We start from the raw sequence: 23370 nt of genomic DNA, 5'->3' as shown, positions 1-23370 counted from the left end.
CCTCTTTGCATTGGCTGCCAGGTAGCTCAGAGATCTGTAAAAAGTGGAACTCTGTGTTCTAGCAGTTGTCTCCTTCCCAGTTGAGACCCCTATAACCAGACTTAAAATTGGGTGGGGGGGGGGGGGAGGAATAAAACTGGGCCTTTTCTTTTTTTGGTATTTAGACTGTTTTGATACCTATCAATAAGACTCAAATGAACATTTTTCCACAGTGATGTCTCATCCTTTGTTCATCTAGGCAACACCCACTCAGGCTCTGGGCAGGAAGTGGGTGGGGGGCGGCCCAGCCATCTCTGACCAGGATCTGGAATTTGCTCTGAGTCTTTTAAGTTTTCAAGCCCTTATCCAAGACCACCTCCCATCCTCCCTCTTCCTGGGAGGTAAATGTCCCCACGTTACTAAGGAGGAAATGAGCTGTGGTTAGTGCCATACCCAAGATTCCAGAGGGACTAAGTGGAGCCAGGACTTGTCTAGCCACCTTGAGCTGAGCTCCAGGCCACTGAGATGCTGCCTAAAGGGCACCAGTGCTGTGGCACAAGTACAAGGCTTGGACCTAGATCTTCCTGTCCCGTTGCTGTCCTCTGTAGGAGAGGGGTGAGGGCCCGAAGTACTGGGATAGAGAGAGGAGCCTGCCAGGGGACTGGTGTCGTCTGATGGATTCCAGATGGTGGGATGCCTCTCCTCAAGGCTTGCACTGGATGGGAGCTTCTCCAGTGGCCAGGTAGGATGCAGTAGATGGGATGAGGCCATTGTGAGGGCCTGTACTGCCCACACCACTGGGCCCTCCATGCCAGGCTCTTTGCTACTTGGCTGTGAGTCAGGTGCTGTCTCCCCTTGCACCTTCCCGTGGAGGGGGAGGTTAAGCGCTGTGCTGGCCCAGCTAGCAGGTATGTTTCTATCAAGGTATTCAGCGTGAACTCCCTGGAACTTCTGATCTTGCCATTTGCACATCTCTGCCTTAGAACAAGCCCAAACTGACCCCCACAGCCTCAAGAGTGCATGGAGACTTCTGGGGCACTGCTGTAACTACCTCAATGTGTGACACAAATTCCATCAGCCTCTGTAGGTGCTCCCCCCCCCCTCCCCGGGGGCCTTTGTGATGAGGCCTCCTGGTGCCTGGGAGCTCAGCTATGCTCTCTTTGTAGCTGAGGGGAGGCCATGTTGTTTCTGTGGCCCTTCACTGCTTCCGCCACCTGTCTGTCTGGGTCCTTACCCTCTCCTTCATGTTGGTACCTGTCTCCTTTACTATAGCAGAAATTCTGTGTGAGTCAGGGACTGTGTAGTTCATTCCTGCTGAGAATGGGGGTACTGGCACCTGCAGTTCAGAGGGGGCTTGGGCCAGACCCTCTGCTGGGGTCTTGAACGAATGAATGGTGACAGGCCTCATTCAGGGCAGTTGTGGGGACACGGCAGAGTGGGGTACAGCCTGTTACCTTGGAAGACTCTAGAAGGGCCCAGCAATGCTGGTAGCCCCTGCCCCTTAGCACGGCAGGTCATGGGACAGTTTCCAGTGACAGTGTGAGGGAAAACAAGGCCTAGGGAGATAGGAAAGGTGTGGTTCCAATTGTCACTCCCAATCTGTCTAGGCAGATTTGAGCCCAAAAGTCCCACCAGTGCGGGCAAGGAAGCTCCTGGGTCAGTGGGAGTCGGGGAGGACAGGTAAACCCATAGTGGTTGAGGCAAAAACGCCCATCGTACCCTCTACAAGTCCAGGAGATGACAAACCTAGAGCCAGAATGGTGCAGCCTCATGGAAGCACTTGGAACTTTCTGCCTTGTTTTAGTGTCCACTGAACAGACCAATTGTCCTCCGAGGGCTTACCTGCCCTCTGGCTCATTTATGTTCTTCATCTTTTAAAACAAACTCAGAGGTACTGGAGCAGCTCACTGTATTATCTGCATAATCACACTGAAATACATTTTATTTTAATACAAATTACGTCCTCTTTTTCCTTTACCTTCATCAGGGCACTTACATAGGTAGGTCAGGTTACATATCAATTTCATTGCAGGATGGTAAGGAGCAGGTTACAAAGAGGTTCTGTAAGGTTGAAAGAATGCCAGGTGTTATCTCCAGGTCCTGGGCCCCTTGGAGGGGAAGGTGTAGTCCTGTTAACACTGTAACACTACAGGCTTTATCCACCTTGGGCGACCTCAGACCCCAGTCTAGAGATCTAACAGCTCTTTATCAGGCCATTTCTTTCGCTTCCAATAGCTCCCCCAGTCGCCACACCTACCAACTGTGCGAGAAGAGAGCTACTATTAAGTATCTCTGCTTTACGGGGGTGCCTGAGTGGCTCAGTCTGTGAAGCGTCCTACTCTTGATTTTGGCTCTTCATGATCTCACGGTTCATGCGACTGAGCTCCGTGTCAGGCTCTGCTCTTGACAGCATGGAGCCTGCTTGAGATTCTCTCTCTGCCTCCCCCACTTGCATGCCTCAAAATAAAAACTTAAGCCTAAGTATCTCTGCTTTACAGATGACAAAACTGGGGCGCCTGGGTGGCTCAGTCGGTTAAGTGTCCAGCTGCAGCCCAGGTCACGATCTCACAGTTCGTGAGTTTGAGCCCCACGTCAGGCTCTGTGCTGACAGCTCAGTGTCTCCCTCACTCTCTGCCCCTCCCTGGCTCGTGCTCTCTCAAAAATAAACACCAAACAACAGCTGCCTGTCCAGGGTTATACAAGAGGAGGCAAGGACAGGACTGAACAGTAACACCTAGAAGGATAAGGCAAGTATAAAGCCTAGATACAATCAGCTGTAGAAATGCCAGCCTTATGGTGGGGACAATGTCAGAGCCGATCTGTAGCTTTGCCTTTGAGCTTCCTAGCAGCCAAGGCACAGAAAGAAATAGGTTATTCCCCTGGAGTCACAGTGGCCATTGGAAAGCTGCCAGCTTTGTGAATACTGGGAGCTGGAACTTACTCCCCAGTTGTGGGGGTGAGGCTACGTTGTGTTGACATGCGACTGTTTGTACCACAGTATCTGGAGCGGTGCAGCCATTTCAATCAAACTAACGCTTGGGTAGCTGCTAACACAGCCCCAGGGTTTGGGCTCATCACACTACTCAACCAGAAAGGCAGCCACTGGTCCTTCTGCATAGGACTAGTGCTCCCAAGTCCTGCTCTGGGGCCATCCAGCTAGGGCTGTGGCCACAGGCCGGGTTTATTCTGCCCCATGCTCTCTCACTCACCTCCAGCCTGGGCAGAGCCTCTGGCCTCTCCCCACCTCCAGACAGCACAATTTGATACATCAGCACTGGGGTTCAGATCCTGGCTCTGCCCCTAGCTGTGTGGCTCCAAGCACGACAACTGGGCTGGCTGAGGCAGCTCTCCCACAGGCTGCCTGAGAAGAGTCAGGAAGAACCCGTGTCGTCATAGCCAGTGGGCAGATGGGAGCCAGCATCTGTGCAGCCAGGGCTGGCTGTGGGTGAGGAGGGGGAATCCTCTCTTTACCACTGCCTGCCAGGTCAGCAGTTCCTCAGCTGCTGGGGAGAGTGCTGGCATGAAGGCCCCACATTCAGAGTGAAACCAGTGGCTTTGCTGGTTAATCTCAGCATTCACCCTGGGGCCAAGGCCCAGAGCAGAACCGAAAGGGAGACTAGGCCTGTTCCCCTCTTGGCCTGGCCTACTTCCTCCCAGTGATCCTGAGGGCCCAGAGCCAGTGGGGAGGCTTGGGGGCCAAGCAGAGCCAACTAAAAAAGGAGAAGGAAGGAAATAGCCTTGTACCTTACCCATTTTACAGAAGGGAAATAGAGGCTGTAAGAGGCTGGCTGTGAAAGCTGCCAGTCCTGCACACTCTGGCACGCCCAGGGACCATTTAGGTACTGCACAAGACTCCTGTGTTCCCCACATGTCATGGGCTCCCATCCCAGGCTGAGAAATTGGGGTGCGGGGGAAAACTTGAAAGATAAAAACACCCTGGCTGGCACTGGTCGCTTAGGGCTGGGATCGACTGAGCTTGCTCCCTCCTCCGTGACATCGGTCTGACGATGCAGTCCACCGCGGGTGAGCGTCAGGGGCTCGGCTCCTAGCGCTGTCACTCCCCCCCGACTGCTGGCGGTGGGCCTGCATTGGGAAAGAGCCCCCAGTCTGGCCAATCCTCTCCTGCCGGGCTGCTCCTTGCCTCCTTGTTCACCTGCGCTCCAGTGGGTGGGCAAGGGCTGAAGGCAGGTGGCCTGGCCCTAAGGCTACCATCCTTCCATCGGAGACTCCTGGTGCCTGCGTGTCTGAAGCAGCCACACGCACGGCTGTGGGTATGGGCTCTTGCCCTGCTTTTTGAAAAGGTAACTTCTGCCTGAGATGCGGAGGTCGGATTCCCCTCAAAGCCACAGCACCAAAAACTAGCCTTTGGGCCTGCCTCGTTTCCGTCTCTCTGCCTCTGCCCCATGCTGCCTTGCTCAGCCTGGTCACCTGGATGTCGAGAAGTAGTACTGGAGGCAGGGCCCCAGTGGGGTTTTCCCATCAATTCCCCCATCACCTCTGCCTTCTTCCTTCGTTCTCATCTGCTTTTGGGCTGTGCTGGGAGCAGCCATTGATCATCTCGTGACCCTGGAAAAACAATCTCATCAGTCTGATCACAAAGGGAAGAGGAGGAGATGCTGGCTCCCTGGAAACAGGCATCTGCCAAGGTCAGCTCCTGCCAGGTTGAGTCAGAAAAGGTGCTCTTGGTGGCAAAGCAGTAGGGGACCACCTCCCACGCACTCTGAATCCCTGTGTATGCTGGAGGTCATGGGAGCCTCCTGGGCCCAAGGTTTTGGGTCAGTTTCCAGCTGGTTGTAACTGGGGCCACATTAGGCTTTGCCTCTTTAGGCATGTTGGCAGAGGCCCCAAGAGCCTGTGGCTAAGCTACTCTGCCACCCCTCCCCTGGCTCCCACACCCTGTAGCCAAACCCACCCTTCCTTATCCTCAGATTTGAAGGCAGGCAGGTGTGGGAGTTTGAGGTTCTAGGCTGTATGCTGTGGACAGAGGTTAAAACCGATCTACCCTCTTTCGGCCAAATGACTTCACCTCCAAGAAATTGTGTTTCTTGTCTTTAAGATGTGGTGACATCATGGGTTTCCTATGGCTGATGTTTGGTCAGAAGCCTGCACTAATGGGGAATTGACACGGGGCAGAGGGGAGAAGCTAAAGGCAGGATGATCACCCAAGCCCCTGGCAGTCAGCACCACACAGGGAAATGTGACTTGGATCGGATGTCCTCGTGTCCACTCTCCAGGTCTGTTTTGACGTGACCTGGCTGCGCTCGGGGCTCTCTGTTCCACCAGTGGAAGGGGAGACAGATGTCAGCAGGCAAACACACGTCACAGCTGGAGTGTCCACAGGTTCAGGTCACGAGGGCGTTGGCCCTCATCGCACTTTGGTTTCTGTAGGTCGCAGTGTTTAGGGGGTGAAGTCAGTGTTTAAGAAGCTATGGGAGAAGGGCCCTCGGCAGGCTTCTGCAAACCAGGATGCTAGGCCTTTCCCCAGGCCTGGCATCATGAGTGCTCACTTGGCAAGCTAATCCCCCGGGAAGACCGCAGGAACACACAGAGGCCTGGGTGGGTGAAGGGCCGTGAGGGACAAACCTCAAGTGTCCGCCTTGGTCTCCTACCTAGAGTTCAAAGCCCAAGCTACAGGCAACCTGCTCCAATATCCAGGAGGTCCGGCGATGCACACGCCTCGAGATGCCGGACAACCTCTACACCTTTGTCCTGAAGGTGAGTGACAGCTTTCCACACCCAGGGGGGGGTCATACATACACACACCTGAGGCACCCACACGCTCGCTGCTTTCCTCCCTACCAGGTGAAGGACCGGACCGACGTCATCTTCGAGGTGGAGGACGAGCAGCAGCTGAGTTCCTGGATGGCTGAGCTCCGGGAGTGCACAGGCCAAGGGTGAGGCCCCAGAACATAGGGCCCTACTCCTGGCACAGCCTTTCCTGCTCCCCCGATCTACCCAGATCCTAACCTCAGCCTCTTCAGCAGGCTGGAGAGCACAGACCCAGAGATGCATATTCCCTCAGCCCTAGAGCCTGGCACGTCCAACTCTCCGGGGGGGAGCACAGATTCCCTGAACCAAGGTGAGTGGGTCTAGGCCTCTGTCCTCCATGTAAGTCAGAACCAGCTTTAGCCCAGGACATCAGGCACCCACAGGGGGCCATCATCCCCCATCTTGTCTACCAGGTGCTTCTCCTGGGGGGTTGCTGGACCCAACCTGTCAGAAAACAGATCACTTCCTGTCCTGCTACCCCTGGTTCCATGGCCCCATCTCCCGAGTGAAGGCAGCTCAGCTGGTTCAGCTGCAGGGTCCAGATGCTCATGGAGTGTTCCTGGTGCGGCAGAGTGAGACACGGCGCGGAGAGTACGTGCTCACGTTCAACTTCCAAGGCATAGCCAAGGTATGGGGCACGGCAGGCGGGCTGGCCCCCCTGCCCCCAGGTTGAAGGCCTGCAGCGGCCAGTGCCTGAGCCTACTGTACTCGTCCCCTGTAGCACCTGCGCCTGTCGCTGACCGAGCGGGGCCAGTGCCGAGTGCAGCACCTCCACTTCCCCTCTGTCGTGGACATGCTCCACCACTTCCAGCGCTCGCCCATCCCGCTTGAGTGCGGTGCTGCCTGTGACGTCCGCCTGTCCAGCTACGTGGTAGTCGTCTCCCAGCCACCAGGTGTGACCCTTGATAAAGGGGGTGGGCGGCAGAGGGTAAACGCTCACTGCAAACCCAGAGCCACAGCGATGGTTTTGTGTTCTTTCAACATTTAGCCCCTCTGTCACATTAAGACTGACAGCGCCGGTCTCTCTCTTGGTCACTTGTCCCCCAGGTTCCTCCAGCACTGTCCTGTTCCCTTTCTCCCTCGCTCACTGGGATTCGGAGCTGGGCCTTCCCCATCTCAGTTCTTCTGGCTGTCCACGGGGGCTGGGACCGGAGGGTCTCCCAGGCCGATCCTCTCCCCCAGAGCAGATATTCCACCTGGTGCCTTCACCTGAGGAACTGGCCAACAGCCTGCGGCACCTGGAGCCTGAAGCCACCAGTCGAGCCCGGGACTCAGACTACGAAATGGACTCCTCCTCCCGGAGCCATCTACGGGCCATAGACAATCAGTACACGCCTCTCTGACGGGCGGTGAGGAACCCTAGGCCTCACACGTGCCCCCGAGGAGCACAAGCAAGCGGAGATGTGAACTTGTGAATGTAACCTTCTTTCCTTCCTTCCAGAGAGAGATTTAAGGGACACTGTTAACTGCTCATTCCAGTTTGGATGTGACCCTTCTATTAGGCCTGTTGAAGGGCCTCCTATAAGTTTTATCCATCCATCACCTGGCTTTCTCCTTATTGTTTACAGATGTAGTTCTTGTTCGCAGAGGCCGCGAGCTCCCACCCTGGGTCCCTAGGACCAGTCCCCATCCCTCTTATAGGAGGTGGTGGGGTGAGGGCCAGATCTGGCAGGCCGAACCTTGGTTCTCTTTTTCACTGACACTGTCACAGCCGATGACAGACTTTCGGGGGGGTGGGAGGGTCGTCAGGAAGCCCAAAACACTAACAAGCCCTGGATTCACCTACGGTTTACCCATTGTGGCCTCGGTCCACGTGGAGGCCTGCCACTCCCTGTGCCGTAGGTGAACACATCACTCCTGCTCCGACTCAGCTTCGGGACAAAGCTCAAGGTTAAAATGATTCTAAACACTTTACCTCAGATTAACTTTTCAAAGGATTCAGGTTTCAAAACTAAACCATTGCTTATTTTGTTGCACTCTTTAATACTCATGCGATTTTGCAAGTCTGAGACAGCTATGCAAACCCTACTTGACTTGTTCCTGGTCTGAGCCAGCATGCCTGGCTTCTGTGTCTTTTACATCCTCAGGACAGTCACCTGCTGCTGAGTAGCCACTGTCCTTCCTAAATGTGGAGAAGTGAAGTACGTCACCCTTTCAGGGAAATTCAGGCAACTACTGAAACAGGGTGGCAAGGAGGAATTCTGCCCTGGTGCCTTAACGAACAAAAAAAACTGGATTCTGGTTTACAGTAGCTTTATGGTTAAACCAGTTTACCCAAGGGGTGATGAGGGGCGAGGGAGGAGCAAGCAAAAAGGGAGGAAGGGCTCCTGGCCCCTTTCTTCTAAAAAATCCTTCACCACCAGGGCTGGCTCGGAAGCCCCCCCCCCCCCCCCCCCCCCCCCGCCCCAAGCATCTAATGGCTGGCTCATAAACTATCCCGCAAGGTTTTAGGCTTGTTCTTGAGTCAAAATGGGAACTAGGCGATCTGGTGCCACAACTAGTGAGAAATTCCTTTAACAGCCCACACTCAGTGTTCCGTTCCAGCTGCTCGCTGCTTCATTTGAGGAGGAACGTGTGTGCGTACACACTTGGGCGCACATCTCCAACAGCTGGGGGGCGGGGGGGCCTGCAGTCAAATCTCCATCTATACTCGCTTTTCACCAGGGATAGAATTCACAGGGGGGCTGGCTCCTCCCAGAACTTTCAGGCGGAGGCTCAGAAACAAGGGGGCAGTGACAGAGTGGAGCCAGCTGCTCTGGGTGCCAGCAGAGCCATTTGACACAGTCACCAGGCTGGCTTCTAGGAAACTGAGAGTTTAGCACAACTTAACATTTATAGACACATCACTCAGAAACCAAATTTAAACCCTGGCCTACGACTAACTACTGCCTGCCTTATCTGGGGTGAGGGTTTGGTTTGCTCCCTCCAGCCATTCTCCCAGAGGTCAGACTTCTGTTAAAAAAAAAAAAAAAAAAAAAAAAAAATGGGGGGGGGGAGGAAGCAGTCCCCTCTTCACCACTTTAAAAACCAATGCTCCTGAGTGTTTTCACAGATTGCAAAGCAGATCCATTCCTGATCCAAATTGGTGGTCTTTTTCTAAGGACACTTTTCTTTCCTTTTCTACACAAGGCAGGTTTCTCTAAGTAATGAGTGCTAAGTGAGGTGTGATCCAGAAAAGTAAGCACTGTTCCTATTTCTCTTTTAAAAGAGAAAGCTCATTCTAGAAAGTCAATGCTGACAAGTCACTGGTACAGATTTTCCCCTTGTCTGCACAGGAAAGGGGCCAAGTAGCCAATAACCCAAGTTTTTCCCCTCCCTGTAGCCAGAAGTGTCAACATCTGGGATGTGACCTCTTTAAGGCAGGGGCACTCACTCCTTAGCTTCTCACCATACAATTCTCAGGTTAATGCCAGGAGGCAAGCCAGGCACAGCCAACCAGCAGCTCTGAGGCACTGGCTACAAAGGACAAGATCAGACTCCGTGACAGATAATTGGGAGTCACCCACCTCCAGATTCGGTGTAAAGTGTTCAAGGAAAACGTTTCCTTTTTAAACATGTCTGAGTTGCCAGGACAGCTCAAATACCTCCTGAAAAAAAAAAGCCCCCTCATGGCCTGGGAAGAAGTGACACTGAGCCAATGCCTTTACTTTCTGCTAGAGCAGGTTCAGCTCGAGGGAAAGGCTCCCCGGGCTTGATGCCTTCACAGCCAATGAGGCAATGTCCCCACCAGCCCATCGTGGTCACAGCATATCCCACCACCCTCCTCCTCCTGGCCCCAGTGTGACCGCTGCTGGCAGCAAGGAACCAACAGCCCCTACCGGGAGCCCAGGCTCTGAGTGCCAAAAGGACGGTAAGCATCATGACCCTCCAGTTATCTCCAATTACAAACAACAAGGATAGCCTGACTGCTCCCAGCACCATCACTTCATTCTTCCGTCTTGAATCAACTTTTACAAACTAATAGTCACCAGCACCAAAGAATTAAGTCAACTAACCTGCCTTGAATTTTAGACCAGCAATCCATATGGCTTTATCTGGTATAAATCTTCTGCCTTTGATCATTTCTGGACCGTGTAGGAAAAAGGAATAGCAATCATTAAAATCTTAGGCCAGAGAACACTATTTTTACATAACAGTTTCTTTAACCTAAAATCAAGGCCTTGAACTCTTCCCTAAGTGTTGCCTGGGATTCCTTCATGCTTTTAAATTCAGGGCTACGTCTCTTATCGCACATGTCATGTGAGCTCCAAACATCTCCCACAGGCTAGAGGAACTTGATAGTATAGTATCCACTGCCTCTTAACAAGGACACATCTGACATCCAGCGTTTGCTTGGAATAAGCAGCACATTGTAATGACAACAGAGTAAATGGATCCATTCTGTATCATCATAGCAGAAAGTATTTGGCAAATTTTTATGTATTGTTTATGTACTGTACAAGTAACTTATTCTTGAATAATGCAGATTTTGCTATAATGTACAAACTGCTACACAGGAATTAAAAAAGTTTTCAGAATCTTGATTTGTTGCCACAATATTTAAAGCTCTATTATAACAGGACTGTGGTCTCTGCAAGATCCTTGCTCTGCTCAACTACTTGCTTTTCCCTTTGTCCTCCTCCCACAAATTTGGAACATTAGCAAATGCTTGTGAATCTACAGCGATAAGGTACTTTGTGCATCACTGCTTTTCAGCTCTCGGGATTTATCAGTTTCTTTTTAAGCAGTGTCTCCTGCCCTCTACTGGTAAAAGATGGGTGAATCAGGAAGACTTGTGACTAACAACACTCATTCGGGTTCAGGAGATATTAAAAAGGAAGCTTACAGAACCAGCGTCAGGCTGAGGATGTGGGATCTCAGTGCTGCCCAGCTCTGGCCAGCCTTCCTCCTTCTGGAGCGGACCTTTATCCACCAAAGAGAATGTCTCAGTCTTGTCTTTTTCTAGAGATACCTTGAACCAGAACTAAAGGTGAAGAAGAAAAGTCATTTGACAACTAACCTTCCAGGATTTAAGAAAGTACACTCAGCCCTCCTGCCTTGATATGAAGTATCCTATAACAGAAACATCTTAAGCTTGTACAAACACACACTAACTTGGTATCAGTTTTTAAAACTTTTTTTATTTTTTAATTTTTTTTAAGTTTTTTATTTTATATTATCTACAAAGTAAAAGTTTTTTCCCTTAACTTAAAAGTTGAACCACTGTAGACAGTGATCACTTCATCAAACTTGATTTATAAATAATAACCCGTCATTTTGACGGTAAGAATTTACTGAACCTTTGTCAAGTTTAGTAAAAGGGCGTTCCAAGTCTTGATTTTTTTTTTTTTTTTTTTTTTTTTTTTTTTTTTTTTTAGCAGTAATAGCAGCAAGAATCAACTCTTGTTACTTCTTTTGCTAGCTGATGTGTTCATGACTTTCGAGGGTCATTAAAAAATAAATAACTTCCAGTTTCAGCAAGCAGAGCTGGGGTACTCGCGGGACTCTGAAACAGCATATGGAATTATGGAACAGCCCACAAGTTCCTAAATGCCTCTACTCGGTCCAAATATCTTCCACTGCAAGTGAACTGTTAGCATTCCTATTGGATGTTACAAGAAATCAACATATATTTTTTAAAAACAAAATAAATGAAATTCTAGTTTTCTGTGCTTCCAGTTGGTAGAAGCAGTAGAAGGGAGGAGGGAATTTGGCCTTTCGGTTCCTCCAGGGCAGCCTTACAACTGCTGTTGGTGGTGGGCTTGTACTGTAAAAAAGAAAAGTGAATATTTAAACAGGAAACTGGCAACACCACACATTAGCCTAGTGTCTCTGCAGCACACGACTGTAAACTATCCTCGTGCTACCTGAACAAGACTCAAAATTTAATCCACTCTTCCCCCTCCCATCTGCACCAAAAGGGGAAGGGGCAGGTGGGTGGGTAGAAACAAACCAGTCAGATGGAAAACCACTTCAGATAAAACTCCCAGAAGACTTGTTGCTCACGGGGTAGGAAAAAAAGGCCTTAACATACCCCCTCCCCAAATACCAGCCAAGCACCAGTATTGCTTTCAAAGTAACAGGTTAGACTGTGAAATATTGCCATGGCAGCCATCAAGTATTAGAGCACAATCACGGGGCATTCTCTCCCTGTCAGGGCATAGGCTGGAGCTAATGCTACACTCAAAACCGATCCACACACAGCACACTTTCTCATCAGTAGTATTCTCCAGAGCTACAATCAAACTCTGCCATGGTGGTAACCACCCCCGTCAGACTGGGGAGGGGGAGACTAAGGAAGGAAAACGCTGCCCTGTCCAGCCTCTTTAACAAGGAAGGCCAACTGAGTCCTAAGCATGCGTCAGCCACACAGAATGCTGCTGCTGCTTCTCATCAAGCCAAATCCTGTATACCATCAGAACACACACAGACTCAGCTCCTGGAAGCCTCAGGCCCTGACACTGAACTGATCGTCACAGTCCCTCCTGTGCACGCTCTGGCGGGTCTTGCTAGTTCTCAAATGCGGGGCTTGAAGCGCTGGCCCTGCCTGCCATTCGACCTGTGCGAGCAGAATGCTTTGGGGTGCCCGGCGGCCCCTGCACACACACGCCTCACCTGAAGGGTGCGTCATATAGGGGAAATGCGCTGTTGTCGAGACTGGAATGGGCTGTAGTGCACTTTGAGCGAGGGCGGCCTGGGGACCGCCGGGTGGCTGTGTCGTCATTAGCATCATTGGCGCATGGGCAGTTGGATGAGAAGGAACCATTCCTGACTGTACATGAGCCTGAAACAGAGAGCTCTTTTACGCATACAGGCAACATCTCCAGCTTAAACAACATGTCAACTGTGTTCCTTTCATTGGGCTGGTGGGGCAGGAAAGGCCGACAGGGGGGCCCTCAGGGCCCTTTTCTCTGAGGACATGCCCTAGTGGATCATCAAGTGACCTACTGACATGCTTCACCCTTCAGCGGGTCCAGGGAGGCTGAGGGAGCAGGCGCCTAGTGAGCCTGAGTAAAAATAAGGGCTGCAACATCCTGGCCTGCAACATTTCTGATTGCTGGATTCTATGTATGTGGGGCAAGGTCATCACAAAGCTCAGACATCTGATCCAAGGGCAGCTTTCTCAACTTAATAGGAGGTGCGATGCAATGATGCTTCAGAATCTGGCTTCCAAGTGGGACCTGAAGTAGTTTAAAGACAACCTCCCTTTTAAATAGGAAAGCAGATAATAAGAGTAATCCATGGATTACTTAGCCCTCTCCTTGTCTGTCCCTCCCCTCTGCTTCCTGCCGGCACACCAGTACATCTCCGTGAAGAATGAGTCAGGGCAGCGAAAGACGAGATGCTCAGGCCCCTTACTATAAGAGACGTGCTGACCGAGCAGGAGGAGGAGGCTGCAGTAAATGGCGCCGGTGAAACGGGGAGGAGTAAAGTGAAATTATCTGGGCCAGACCTGTGTCCCAAAACTAAATTATATGATAACGAGTGCAAACCTGGTTTCACTGTCAAGTTGGAAAGGTTTCAGCCAGCCCAAATCACTGGATCCCAGCTCGGGGTGGGGGGAGTGGGAGTGCTGGGGGGGGGGGGGGGGACTTGGCAGGGCCAGGAAGAGCCCTCCTTTCCTGCCTCCCATACTGTGCACTGTTCTAGACCACAATAAGCCTTGAATGAAATGCTCTTTTTACTCTTACGTATTCAAATGGGCCCATGGCAGATCTGAACTTCCCCAAAGGGGTTAACCTTTTTCTCTTTCAGCACAAAAAACACAAAAGTGAGGTTTTAGGAACCCCAACTTACATGTAAATTCACATACCTACTTAGCCACCAGCCTCTGCTAGCCATCTACAGGACCCCAGCTCTCATGAAGCTCCTAATTCAGCCAAACCATGCTGGCCCACATCTGACCAAACTGGCTCCCCTCCCCACTATCAAAAGCAAATCATCCACTGCAGTGCACCATACTACAGAACCCTCACTTGTGCAGAGGACGCCCAAACTTCCCAGAGCTGTCGAACTCTAGTTACAAGGTCGCATTCTGAGATTGAGCTCCAACTGAGTCACATCTTCAGCCCCCAGCACACCAGAGCCTCAGTGGTGCACTATCCGACATGAAATGGAGTTCAGTGAGGCAGTCTAGCTTAGACCTCCCCAAGAGAGTTCTGTTATGAAAGCGGCAAAAAAAGACATCAAATACAGCCAATTCACTCTGAACAGCTCCAGGGAGGGCCTCAAGGACAGCATTAGAGCCCAACTTCAGTGAAGCTCCTTATTAAGATAATCCAACTTGGCCCTTGATTGCACTGGACTTTTCTCAGCAGCTGATACAGCCAGCAACCATTGAGATGGCAAACCATACCCTTCAACCATTAGAGGCTTACACTGGAGGTGAGCTCCTAAGTGGCTCCCAGGCTGCTCTTTAAGAAAAGTGGGACACCTGAGTGCTTCCGACTTCTAGTTACACTGCACCAATGTAACAAGGCCAAGCCTTTTCAAGAAGTACAACATATGGTCAAAGTGGGTGTACCGACAGGCAAGGAAAACAAATGGAGAGATTTCTCCGAAACTCGTGTGACTAACATTCAAGCTGACAGGCCCAGGGTTGTCACCTTGGAGAGCTGAGAATTTGTGAAGGCCCACCCTCCCTGCCAGACTTCTCGTGTGTGTGTGTGTGTGTGTGTGTGTGTGTGTGTGTGTGTGTGAAAAAGAGAGAGAGAGAGAGGGAGAGAGAGGGAGGGAAGGAGAAAAGAAGAGGAAGAATATATATATATATGATATATATATATATATATCATATATATATATATATATAAAATATATATATGATATATATATCATATATATAATGTGTACATACATAGCAGTGAAGCTATATAAACATAGCAAAGCAGACACAAGAAGGACTGGGTTGCATTCCAAAGTCAGAGATATTTTTAAGGTCTCAGATGGGAAACATTAAAGGACTGACCAATCAGCAACTTCACTGATCCCATTACAAAACCACACGAACATTCATTTAGGGCCAGATCCCATGTATTTGAGCAGGAAAAGGGAGACAGGCAAATGGCATCACACACAGGGTTTCCTAGCTTGCAGAGCATCTGGCTCCTTGCTGCTTATCTGATAACCTTCGTATTCTACTTGGTCTTCAGAGAAAGTTGGCTAAAGCTGGTTTACCTGAGGTACGTGGGCCATGTGGGGAGGATTGGTGTATGCCGGCTGAACGTGAGAAGGATGAATCGTAAAGACGGTCTGTTGTGCTGTTGGGAAACTATTCTGTGGCGATTGCGTATTGGAGGCAGGGGTCATGGAAGGTGGGGTTGGTGCGAGCCCCGCGTGGTAAATGGCCGACTGCTGCTGTGGACCGGCCAGATGGAGCGCCTGGGCGGCCTGGTGCTGATGGTGCTGCAAAGCCACAAGAAAGAACTGAGAAAACCACTTCTTGAACGAAAAGCAGCTAAGGTCACACACAAAGCCGAACTCTGCATATGAAAGCAGGCTCCACTGGGTCCATCCAAGATGAGGGGCAGTGGAAAGGACCAGAGAATGTGCAGGGTAGTAGGAGCATGGCTGGGGCGGGGGGGGGGGGGGGGGGGGGGGGGGGGGGGGACCTCTGGTTCAGAGACACTCCTTTCTGGGCGCAAGCCCTTATAAACCCTCAGCCAAGCAGAGGTAAAACAATACCACTGCCCCAGGGAACTGAAAGATATCAAAGAGATCCTTAACTGCTCCCTTAACAGACACCACTGCAGAAGCTAACAGGAAAAAAACTCATTGTATAATCATCAGTAATGAAGTTAAAAAAAAAAAAAGCCCCAAGCATATTCCTTATGTGATGTTAAATTAGATTTTTCAATCAGTATTTCCAGAACTTACCCAATCACCTTATTCTCAGTATGTATCTTAACAGGACTTAACAGTAACAACACCAAAAGGCAAATCCCAGGAGCACAGCCTGCAGAGCTGTAGGCTGGCTCCATGAGGCAGAGCTGCGGGGTGTTTTGATCGCGTGACACCGAGCATTCTGCCCCGCACTGCACAGAACGCTCAGTAAACAAAATGAGGACACAATTCTACAAGACCTCGGAGTCTCTCCTTACCTGAACCGGACTGGGTGCAGGATGACTTCCACCATGTTGGCTTTGCTGCTGTCCGGTGGGGGTAGCTGAAGGCTGAGGATGTGGAGTATGTGGGTGCAGGGTAGCATTAGGGTGCGCATACTGCTGAGCAAGGGAGCCAGTGGAAACTGAAGTGGAAGAAAAAGGGTGTGTACGGTCGACATCTAGAACAGTCTCCACTGCTCCCCTAAGCCTCATCAGTTGAGCTTTCATGATACTCAGGGTCTAACTTATGCTCTTTACCAAACTATTTTACTCCATTTAAATCATCCATTTTCTTGAAAAAATAAGTGTGAAGTTATTACTTAACAATCAGACTAGCATTTATATAACCCAGCTGTATACATTTTATGAAAATCTAATTAGTGTAAATTTACTCTTAAAACAGTCACTAGGTTCTCCTGAAAAAGCAACTTAAAAGCATAGGCAGAAATCATTCTCTCTCTCTTTTACACACACACACACACACACACTCTCTCTCTCTCTCTCTCTCTTTAGCTCAAGGCCATCATCTGGCTAACCTCACCATGCTACTGCCCTGGAGTGGGCACAGTGTCCCTAGGCACTGACTGTATTGGTGCTGGGAGAAAGGGCTGGATAAGGTATGCGGCAAGGTCAGGGCTCTATTTTCAGGGCCAAATGACCACAGTCTCTCCCAGCTGACCACAGAAGTCACTCAGTTTATTCCCTGGGCCCTCCTTGCTCAAGGATCTCTCACCTTTGCTTTAAAAAATCTAGTAAATGGAATTACCTAAACTATGTGGAAAAATGAACTCCCTTCAAAGCATCCCAGTCTTTAGAAAGATTCTTACTAGCTAGAGTAACTTCAAAGAAAATATGACAGGCCACTTTAAGTAAAAATGTGTTCATTAAAGATAACCCAAAGCCAATCCTTTATGAATCTCAGCAAGGACCATACCTTGATACAAAACAGGGAGATTAGGCATAAATTCATTTGTGCACGTATTCCTAAAACACCAATGTGAGAACCAAAATCACAGTAAGACTAATTCACTGCTTCCAGTGACTACTGACAACACACTGATATAAATCTAACCATGAATGGCGATGAGCTGCGAAGTGTTCTCAAGATACACCCCCAGCAACAGGGGACTTCCAGACTTCTTCTCAAAGTCATCCTAAAATCCCTGAGAAGCTAACCCCATTCACAGAAACAATTCCCAAATAGCTCCTCATGTACCTCATACACACAGACATACAGGGGACTGACAGGGACAAACAAGCACTGATTTGAGATCAAGCACCCTAACTCTGGCAGTCTAAGAGGCATGACTGCCAAGAGTCACTAGCATAGGTGGCACCGGGCATGTCCCATGGAAACGTTATGCTAGGTTTAGGCACATGAAGCAATTCTGCAGTGCTTGACACTGTAGGGCCAAAGGCCACCAACATGCCGGCCTAATTGGTTATCTCCCCAACTCTGTGTGTGTGTGTGTGTGTGAGTGTGTGTGTGTGTGTGTGTGTGTGTGTGTGTGTATTTTAAAAGTAGGCTCTACACCCAACATGGGGTCTGAAATCACAATCCCAAGATCAAGAGTTGCATGCTCTACCTACTGAACCAGCCAGGTGCCCTATATATATGCACCTTTTAAAAGAGGGAAGGGCGAGGCAAACAGCCAGTGCTAGGATCACCTGTGCATCCACTGCCAACACCAGAGTGGGCATTAATGAATATTCATGAATGCCCAGATTAAACGAAACACTTTGGTTTACACACTGAAAACATTTCCCTAATTATGAGAGTTAATACACACTGGAATATATTAATAAGGAAAATTGTGGCATGATACTCTCTGGGTGTTTCTAGGAAGTCAGTGCCTGTCTTCTGGGAGTTGGGAAGAATGATGTGCTGATTTCCTTAACTCCATGGTCCCACAAGTCAATAAAAGTCAGTTAGTGTCTTTCTTCTAAATCATTTGCTTATTAGAAGGCCATTTTCCACTATCACATTCACTAGGTTAACTTTCAGAACCCCTCAAAGTGTCTAGACATTGACTTGGTCTAAAAGACTTGACATAAATTTTGAACCAGACTCTACTCCTGCAAAAATCTTACACTCATTTTTCAAATGTATTTTTAAATAACTAAAATAGCCACATGTAGCTAGTGGCTGCTGATTAGACAGCACAATTTATAGCAAACTTTCATCATAGAAAGTTCTACTGGATAGTGACGTCTAAAATCATTCACATTCCTTTTCTTCCATCCTTCCTCCCTCTTTTCTTTCTTCGTTTCTTTTCCTTTTTTTTTTTTTTTTTTAAAGTAATCTCCACCCCCAACATGGGGCTCCAACTTATGACCCAGAGATCAAGAGTAGCATGCTCCATAGCCTGAGCCAGCCAGGCACCCCTCGTGTTCCTTATTTTCAAACTACTAGCATTAAAATCCTCCACACACCCCAAGCTTCTGAAACGTTTCATTTGTAACAATACTAAATCTATCCAGGGGGAAGCAATTCCTGAATCCCATATTCTATTTATGAGGTTTCATAAAGAGAGAGTACAGAATCTCAGAGTTTCTATTTTTTAAGCTTTATTTATTCAAGAAATGTTTGTAGTTTTAATGACTTTCTAAGCAAAATTTTAAGGAACTAAAAACAATAAATAAATTCTAGCTGGGTGCTGTCTTACTAATTTTCCCACATAGAAACAGGACCTCATTAAGAGAATAATTATGTCTTTACGTCTCGTAATGAAGTAATTCATCAATTTAAAAGGGTTAAAATCTTGAAATTATTTGGAAAAAATTAAAGATGAAATATGTCTTATTGTGCATTTTTAAAAGGAATCTCTGTGAGAGTACTTTACCAACAGTGAAAGGCTTTAGAGTATTATAATTTATAGCTCCTTTGCACCGACAGCACAAATACTTCAAGTAATCCAAACTGCGTGCATCTATACAGGTTTTGTTTAAAACACCCAACCTTTCCCTACCTAAGCACCAGCAAACTAGAATGCATCATAAGAAGAATCAAGGACATGTAAATGTGCTTCATTAGCTGCAAATAAAACTTTTAAAAGTTTAATTAGAAATATTTTCCTCTGTTTATCTTCTTGCTTAAAAGATATCTGCTAACCAGTACCTCATCCAGGAACTCTTTTCCCATATTACATAGGAAAACTGGGTAGGTGACTGGGAAAAATGTGAAATCGATACTTGAATTCAATCTTTATGACAACAAAAATATGGTCTGGTTCCTCAAAAGGCCAGTTATGAAGGAGACAAAGACGGGATAGGAGGGACATTAAAAGGCCGACGGGGGAAAAGGTGGAAGGGAAGAGAGAGCCAAGAGAAAGGAATCAAGATAGAATAAAACTGTAGAAGAAATCTACTGGAATCAGAGAAGGGAGAAGTGGAGAGTGAAGAACAGTAAATGCTGGGCTTTACGGAGCTAAGTCAAGCATTTAACTGCTTTTATTATCCATGCTTGCTAATTTAGCTGAGGAGTCCAAAAGGTAAAAATAAATGTTCTTCAAAACTCTGATTTACCTATTCATCAAACTTCTATTTATAAAAATTGAGTTGCCTTCATGAAATCTGGATTAATGCAGGCTAATCAAAGAAGTATTGCTTTTTTTGGGTCAGACCTGGTCCAAAAGTTCCTCACTCATCGTGTTCCTTGATACAAACGTTTGCAACTCTAAATGCGTGACTTGTCAAATCCTCATAACATTAACCACATTGTAAAAGTTGTTTCCTAAGCCATGATCTTACTGAAGCCAGTTCAGTCAATAATGTTGTGCCTTTAATTTGTAACTAGGTTTTGTCATTTTGACCTTGGATGCACAAGTCATGAGAGATCACCAGCACTGCAGCACTAAAAATGAAAACAAAATCTTCCAACTTTTAAACTTGATGTTAAATTCAGAAAAAAAGAAGTAAAGGAAAGCCGAACTCTTAAAAAGGGGTAAAATGCAACTAGACCAAACCATGGCAAAATGACTTGTGGGGAGGGGTGGTACAAGCAGCAACTTAAATTATAAACAGCAGCCCCACTGTTAGCTTCTTTTAAGAACTAATAATTCCTCTTAAGGGAAGTTATACTAAGTAAGGCAGTTAATACTTAGGTGTGATGATTAAGAAACTTTTAGCTACTTACCAGGAAACTGACTCCAAAATTATTAAACAGAGACAGTAAGATGGTGAGGATAACTACATTTGAGACCTCAAATTGAGTACATAATAAGATTAATTACTGAAACTGTTTTTTACATACGATATCACATACAAAATTTCCCTTTAATGGTACAGATATACAGCAAGACTCCTTTTTAAAGAGCATCTATTAAAGGATTAAATTTGTTAACAATTCCTAGCACCAAATAAATAACAAGTACACACTTATTTTTGGATACCAAGTCATGGCATGGTTAATGAAAGCTTAAGTCAAAATGTTTTCTCAACACTTTTTAAAATCTGGCATTTAGTAAATTCAGGCATTAAGTCTTTCTAAAGTAACCCAAAATTTAGTATCTAAAATTTTAATATTTAATATCCCTTAGAATATAATATCGCACATAAAGTTACTCGTTACTGGCATACACTTCTGAAGGACTTCTGCAAATCAGTACCTTTCCTATCCAAATACCAAAAGTCCACGACTAGCCTTACTTAAAAACTGCCCTACAAAATAAATTAGGATGTACCCTACACGTTCATTTCCAAAAGAGAGCCCTGCCCAGACTTTCTCCATTTAGGAGCCATCGTTTATTTACCTTTTCACTGGTAGTGAGAGGGGCCAGTGCTGCCAAACAGAATCAAGCAGCTAGGTCATGCTTTCCTGGTGAAGCTCAAAACATCCTGGGTGTCTACCACTTGAGTATTTTAAACCTTCAGTCATGCAAAGACTGAAAAGACAGAAATGTTTCTTCCCTAAATTTTCAAACCTATTCAATTAAAAAATCCTTATAAGGATAAATTTCTTCTAGCCAGGATACTGAAAAAGCCTAATATTTTAAGCTTTTTATACTAAGTTTGTGGCTTGGTTGAAAAAAAAGGAAAAAAAAATGCATTTCTGGAGAAGTTTCTCTGAACAAGGAAAATATTAGGCATTTCCAAAACAGTCACATGTTTGCTTGGTATGCAAAAATTAATTTCTGAAGCAACTCAATTTTTTAATTAACTCCAGCTTTCTTAAGCTGGGTTATATTTCCTTTTTTTAAAACTCTGAATTATTTACAAATATACATTATTTTCAATGATTTTGTCTGGCACAAGGAAAATACTGCTCAACAAGTCTACTCCCTTAACATGTATTCTTTAAAAAGTGTTTTACTGTTCAATTAAAATTAGTATAAAAAACCCAACTCACTGGCAAAGTAGAAAGAAGGGCTTGTCTCCTTGTTGTATGGTAATTTGGGGCATGCTGAATTTGGGAAATAGAAAGGTAAATTAGCCTTTTGAGGTGTGCATTTTCCTAATTTTCTGGAAAGGTTGACATATTTATAAATTTCTTTTTGTATTCATGCATAAATCATTTTTCTTATTTTACAAGAGATGACAAGTACTTTAAACATTGCTACAAAATTAAACAAGATAGGGCTGAACCAAGAAACATTTTTCTTCTGTATTGATATGCTGAGTTCCACATGCTGACTTGTTTAAATGAATAAAATCATCTAATCAAAAGACCAACATGGCATTCCACTGAATAACCTTAATATAAATAATGTACCAAAATAAGAGAGTATTTACCAAGTTTAATTCAAAAGACTCAAACAGATTTGTAAATCATTAATAAAAACATCATTATTCTGTAAGATATTTATCAGGCATCTGGAAGTGAATCCCAAAACTTAAGAAAAAATAGTTATTATTAAACATGGGTGTGATATCATTCCTTATTAAAATGTTTACATAAATGGGGTGTAGGTACACTCTGAAGGATATGCACCAGAATGTTAACAGGTAATTATCAGGTGGAGGGATAACAGGTGCATCCTCAATCTTTTTGCCTCCTGTATTTTCTAATTTATTTGCATTAAACTACCAAAAACAAACTCAAAAAGGATTCTGGATCTAACTCTTCTTGATGGCTCTAGTTGGTAGAGAAAGTTTCATTACTACTATTTCTGAAAGGGAAAATGCCACTGCCCTAAAAGAAAATTAGGTGAATTACAAGACAAGATGTTAAAGAAACAAAAAGGAACTTCTTTCGTTACTCCTATGAAAAACTTCTTAGGAGGGATGGGGCAATGATGAAAGTTAGATTAAGGTCACAGAGATGAAGTTTTTGCGATCAAAATCCTTTCTAAGATAGCTAGAAAGAGAACAAGGTCAACAACTACTTAGAATGTATGGTAACTCCTAACAATGTAACTGTTCAGTAATCTGTCGGCATACCAACCATCTGAAGATAACAGTCTTTAGTCATTACTGTCCTTTCTATTCTCAAAGCCTTTTGCTATGGCCATCCAATTGGTAAGTGACAAAAAGGTGACACAGAACTGTTGCCAACATCTCGGTGCATATTCTTTTGTTTGCATAAAAATTTGAAAATATTTAGATAGAACAGATCTTAACAATAAACATAATTCATACTAAAAACATTTGGTTCCTTTGGGAATATGAAATATAAACTGCTCGAGGGGTATGAGAGTAAAATTAGCATTTCTAAGCAACAGATACATCTTAAGTTTAAAATAATGTACTCTGAAAACATATCTATGTGTCTTTATCTGGCATAATTAAGATTTGGAAGATCTAAAATAACTGAAATAATTATTGAAGAATTAATGAATTTAATTTATGAATTTAAATTATGGCTTATACTTCATTTCCTACTGTTCTTTTTAGAGTGTGGAGTACCCAAATGAGAACCCTGAGTAACCAGCAACAATCATATGAAATCCAGAGCTTCACCCCAACCTGTCCCCTCATCAACAGACATCAATTAAATACAAGCCATGGAAATTGCAGGAGAGTAGTTCAGATCTGGCTGAGCAGCTTTCTCCTGGCATTAAAAAAACTGATCTTAATGACTAGTTCTCTCCAGATTTCACTGGACATTAGGTCTAATGTTTTGTTTGCAGTATTTCTGATTTACCCATATTTCAATTGACTTCAGGGTCCAAGGCCAACTGCTTTTCAAATAGAAAAGTTTTGGGAAGGTAGTTATAAAACCATTAGTGTCTCAAATACAGTGTTTACTGTACAAGCGATTTCAAACCAACGAACATTCATCCAAAAGGAAAAACCAGATGCTGGCAGTGAGTGAACACATTGAGGAGAAAGATTCTTCTCAACATCACAGTATTACTACAATGTCTCAAAAGCATGGGTACACAGACAGTTGTTCTCTAAAAGCAATGGAAATTTTAGTTCACAAGTTTTAGATCTTATTCAAAGGGGAATATGCCAGAAAATGGGAGGAGAGAAATGTTTTCTCCACTTGTTAAATCATGATGTATTTATCAGAAATATATAAAAAAATCATAATGAACTTTTCACCTAAGCCTTTAGCAAACCAGAAAATTGTTGAAATATATACAAATTGCATAAAAGCGTA

General features: G+C 46.2%; 2 protein-coding genes across 14 annotated transcripts in view; one reads left to right on the top strand and one right to left on the bottom strand.

The window, feature by feature from the left end:
- Positions 1–10271, top strand: part of SH2B3 (SH2B adaptor protein 3) — a 38233-nt gene extending 27962 nt beyond the window's left edge. The window contains exons 3-8 of one of the 2 annotated variants that reach the window (XM_058691686.1): positions 5593–5694; positions 5782–5873; positions 5964–6058; positions 6162–6376; positions 6470–6641; positions 6796–10271. In XM_058691686.1, coding sequence (XP_058547669.1) covers positions 5593–5694; positions 5782–5873; positions 5964–6058; positions 6162–6376; positions 6470–6641; positions 6796–7091 — 972 coding nt within the window. In that variant the 3' untranslated portion in view covers positions 7092–10271. Of the gene's footprint in view, positions 1–5592; positions 5695–5781; positions 5874–5960; positions 6059–6161; positions 6377–6469; positions 6642–6795 lie in introns of both variants that reach the window. The other variant, XM_058691685.1, reaches the window with a different exon arrangement.
- ATXN2 (ataxin 2) overlaps positions 1–23370 on the bottom strand; it is a 147319-nt gene that overhangs the window by 16792 nt on the left and 107157 nt on the right. For 4 of the 12 annotated variants that reach the window (XM_058691667.1, XM_058691668.1, XM_058691669.1 and 1 more), the window contains exons 21-25: positions 21175–21228; positions 15825–15970; positions 14902–15129; positions 12343–12511; positions 10849–11494 (exon numbers count right to left, since the gene is read on the bottom strand). In XM_058691667.1, the coding sequence (XP_058547650.1) occupies positions 11466–11494; positions 12343–12511; positions 14902–15129; positions 15825–15970; positions 21175–21228 (626 nt within the window). In that variant the 3' untranslated portion in view covers positions 10849–11465. Of the gene's footprint in view, positions 1–1871; positions 2088–4422; positions 4546–8397; positions 9813–10573; positions 10712–10848; positions 11495–12342; positions 12512–14901; positions 15130–15824; positions 15971–21174; positions 21229–23370 lie in introns of those variants that run through there. The other 8 variants (XM_058691671.1, XM_058691674.1, XR_009250696.1 and 5 more) reach the window with 7 other exon arrangements.

This window comes from Neofelis nebulosa, chromosome 11, assembly GCF_028018385.1.
Source record: "Neofelis nebulosa isolate mNeoNeb1 chromosome 11, mNeoNeb1.pri, whole genome shotgun sequence".
NCBI classification, from domain to species: domain Eukaryota; kingdom Metazoa; phylum Chordata; class Mammalia; order Carnivora; family Felidae; genus Neofelis; species Neofelis nebulosa.
Note: the sequence above shows the minus strand (reverse complement) of the source record. Positions and strands in the feature narration are given on the sequence as shown.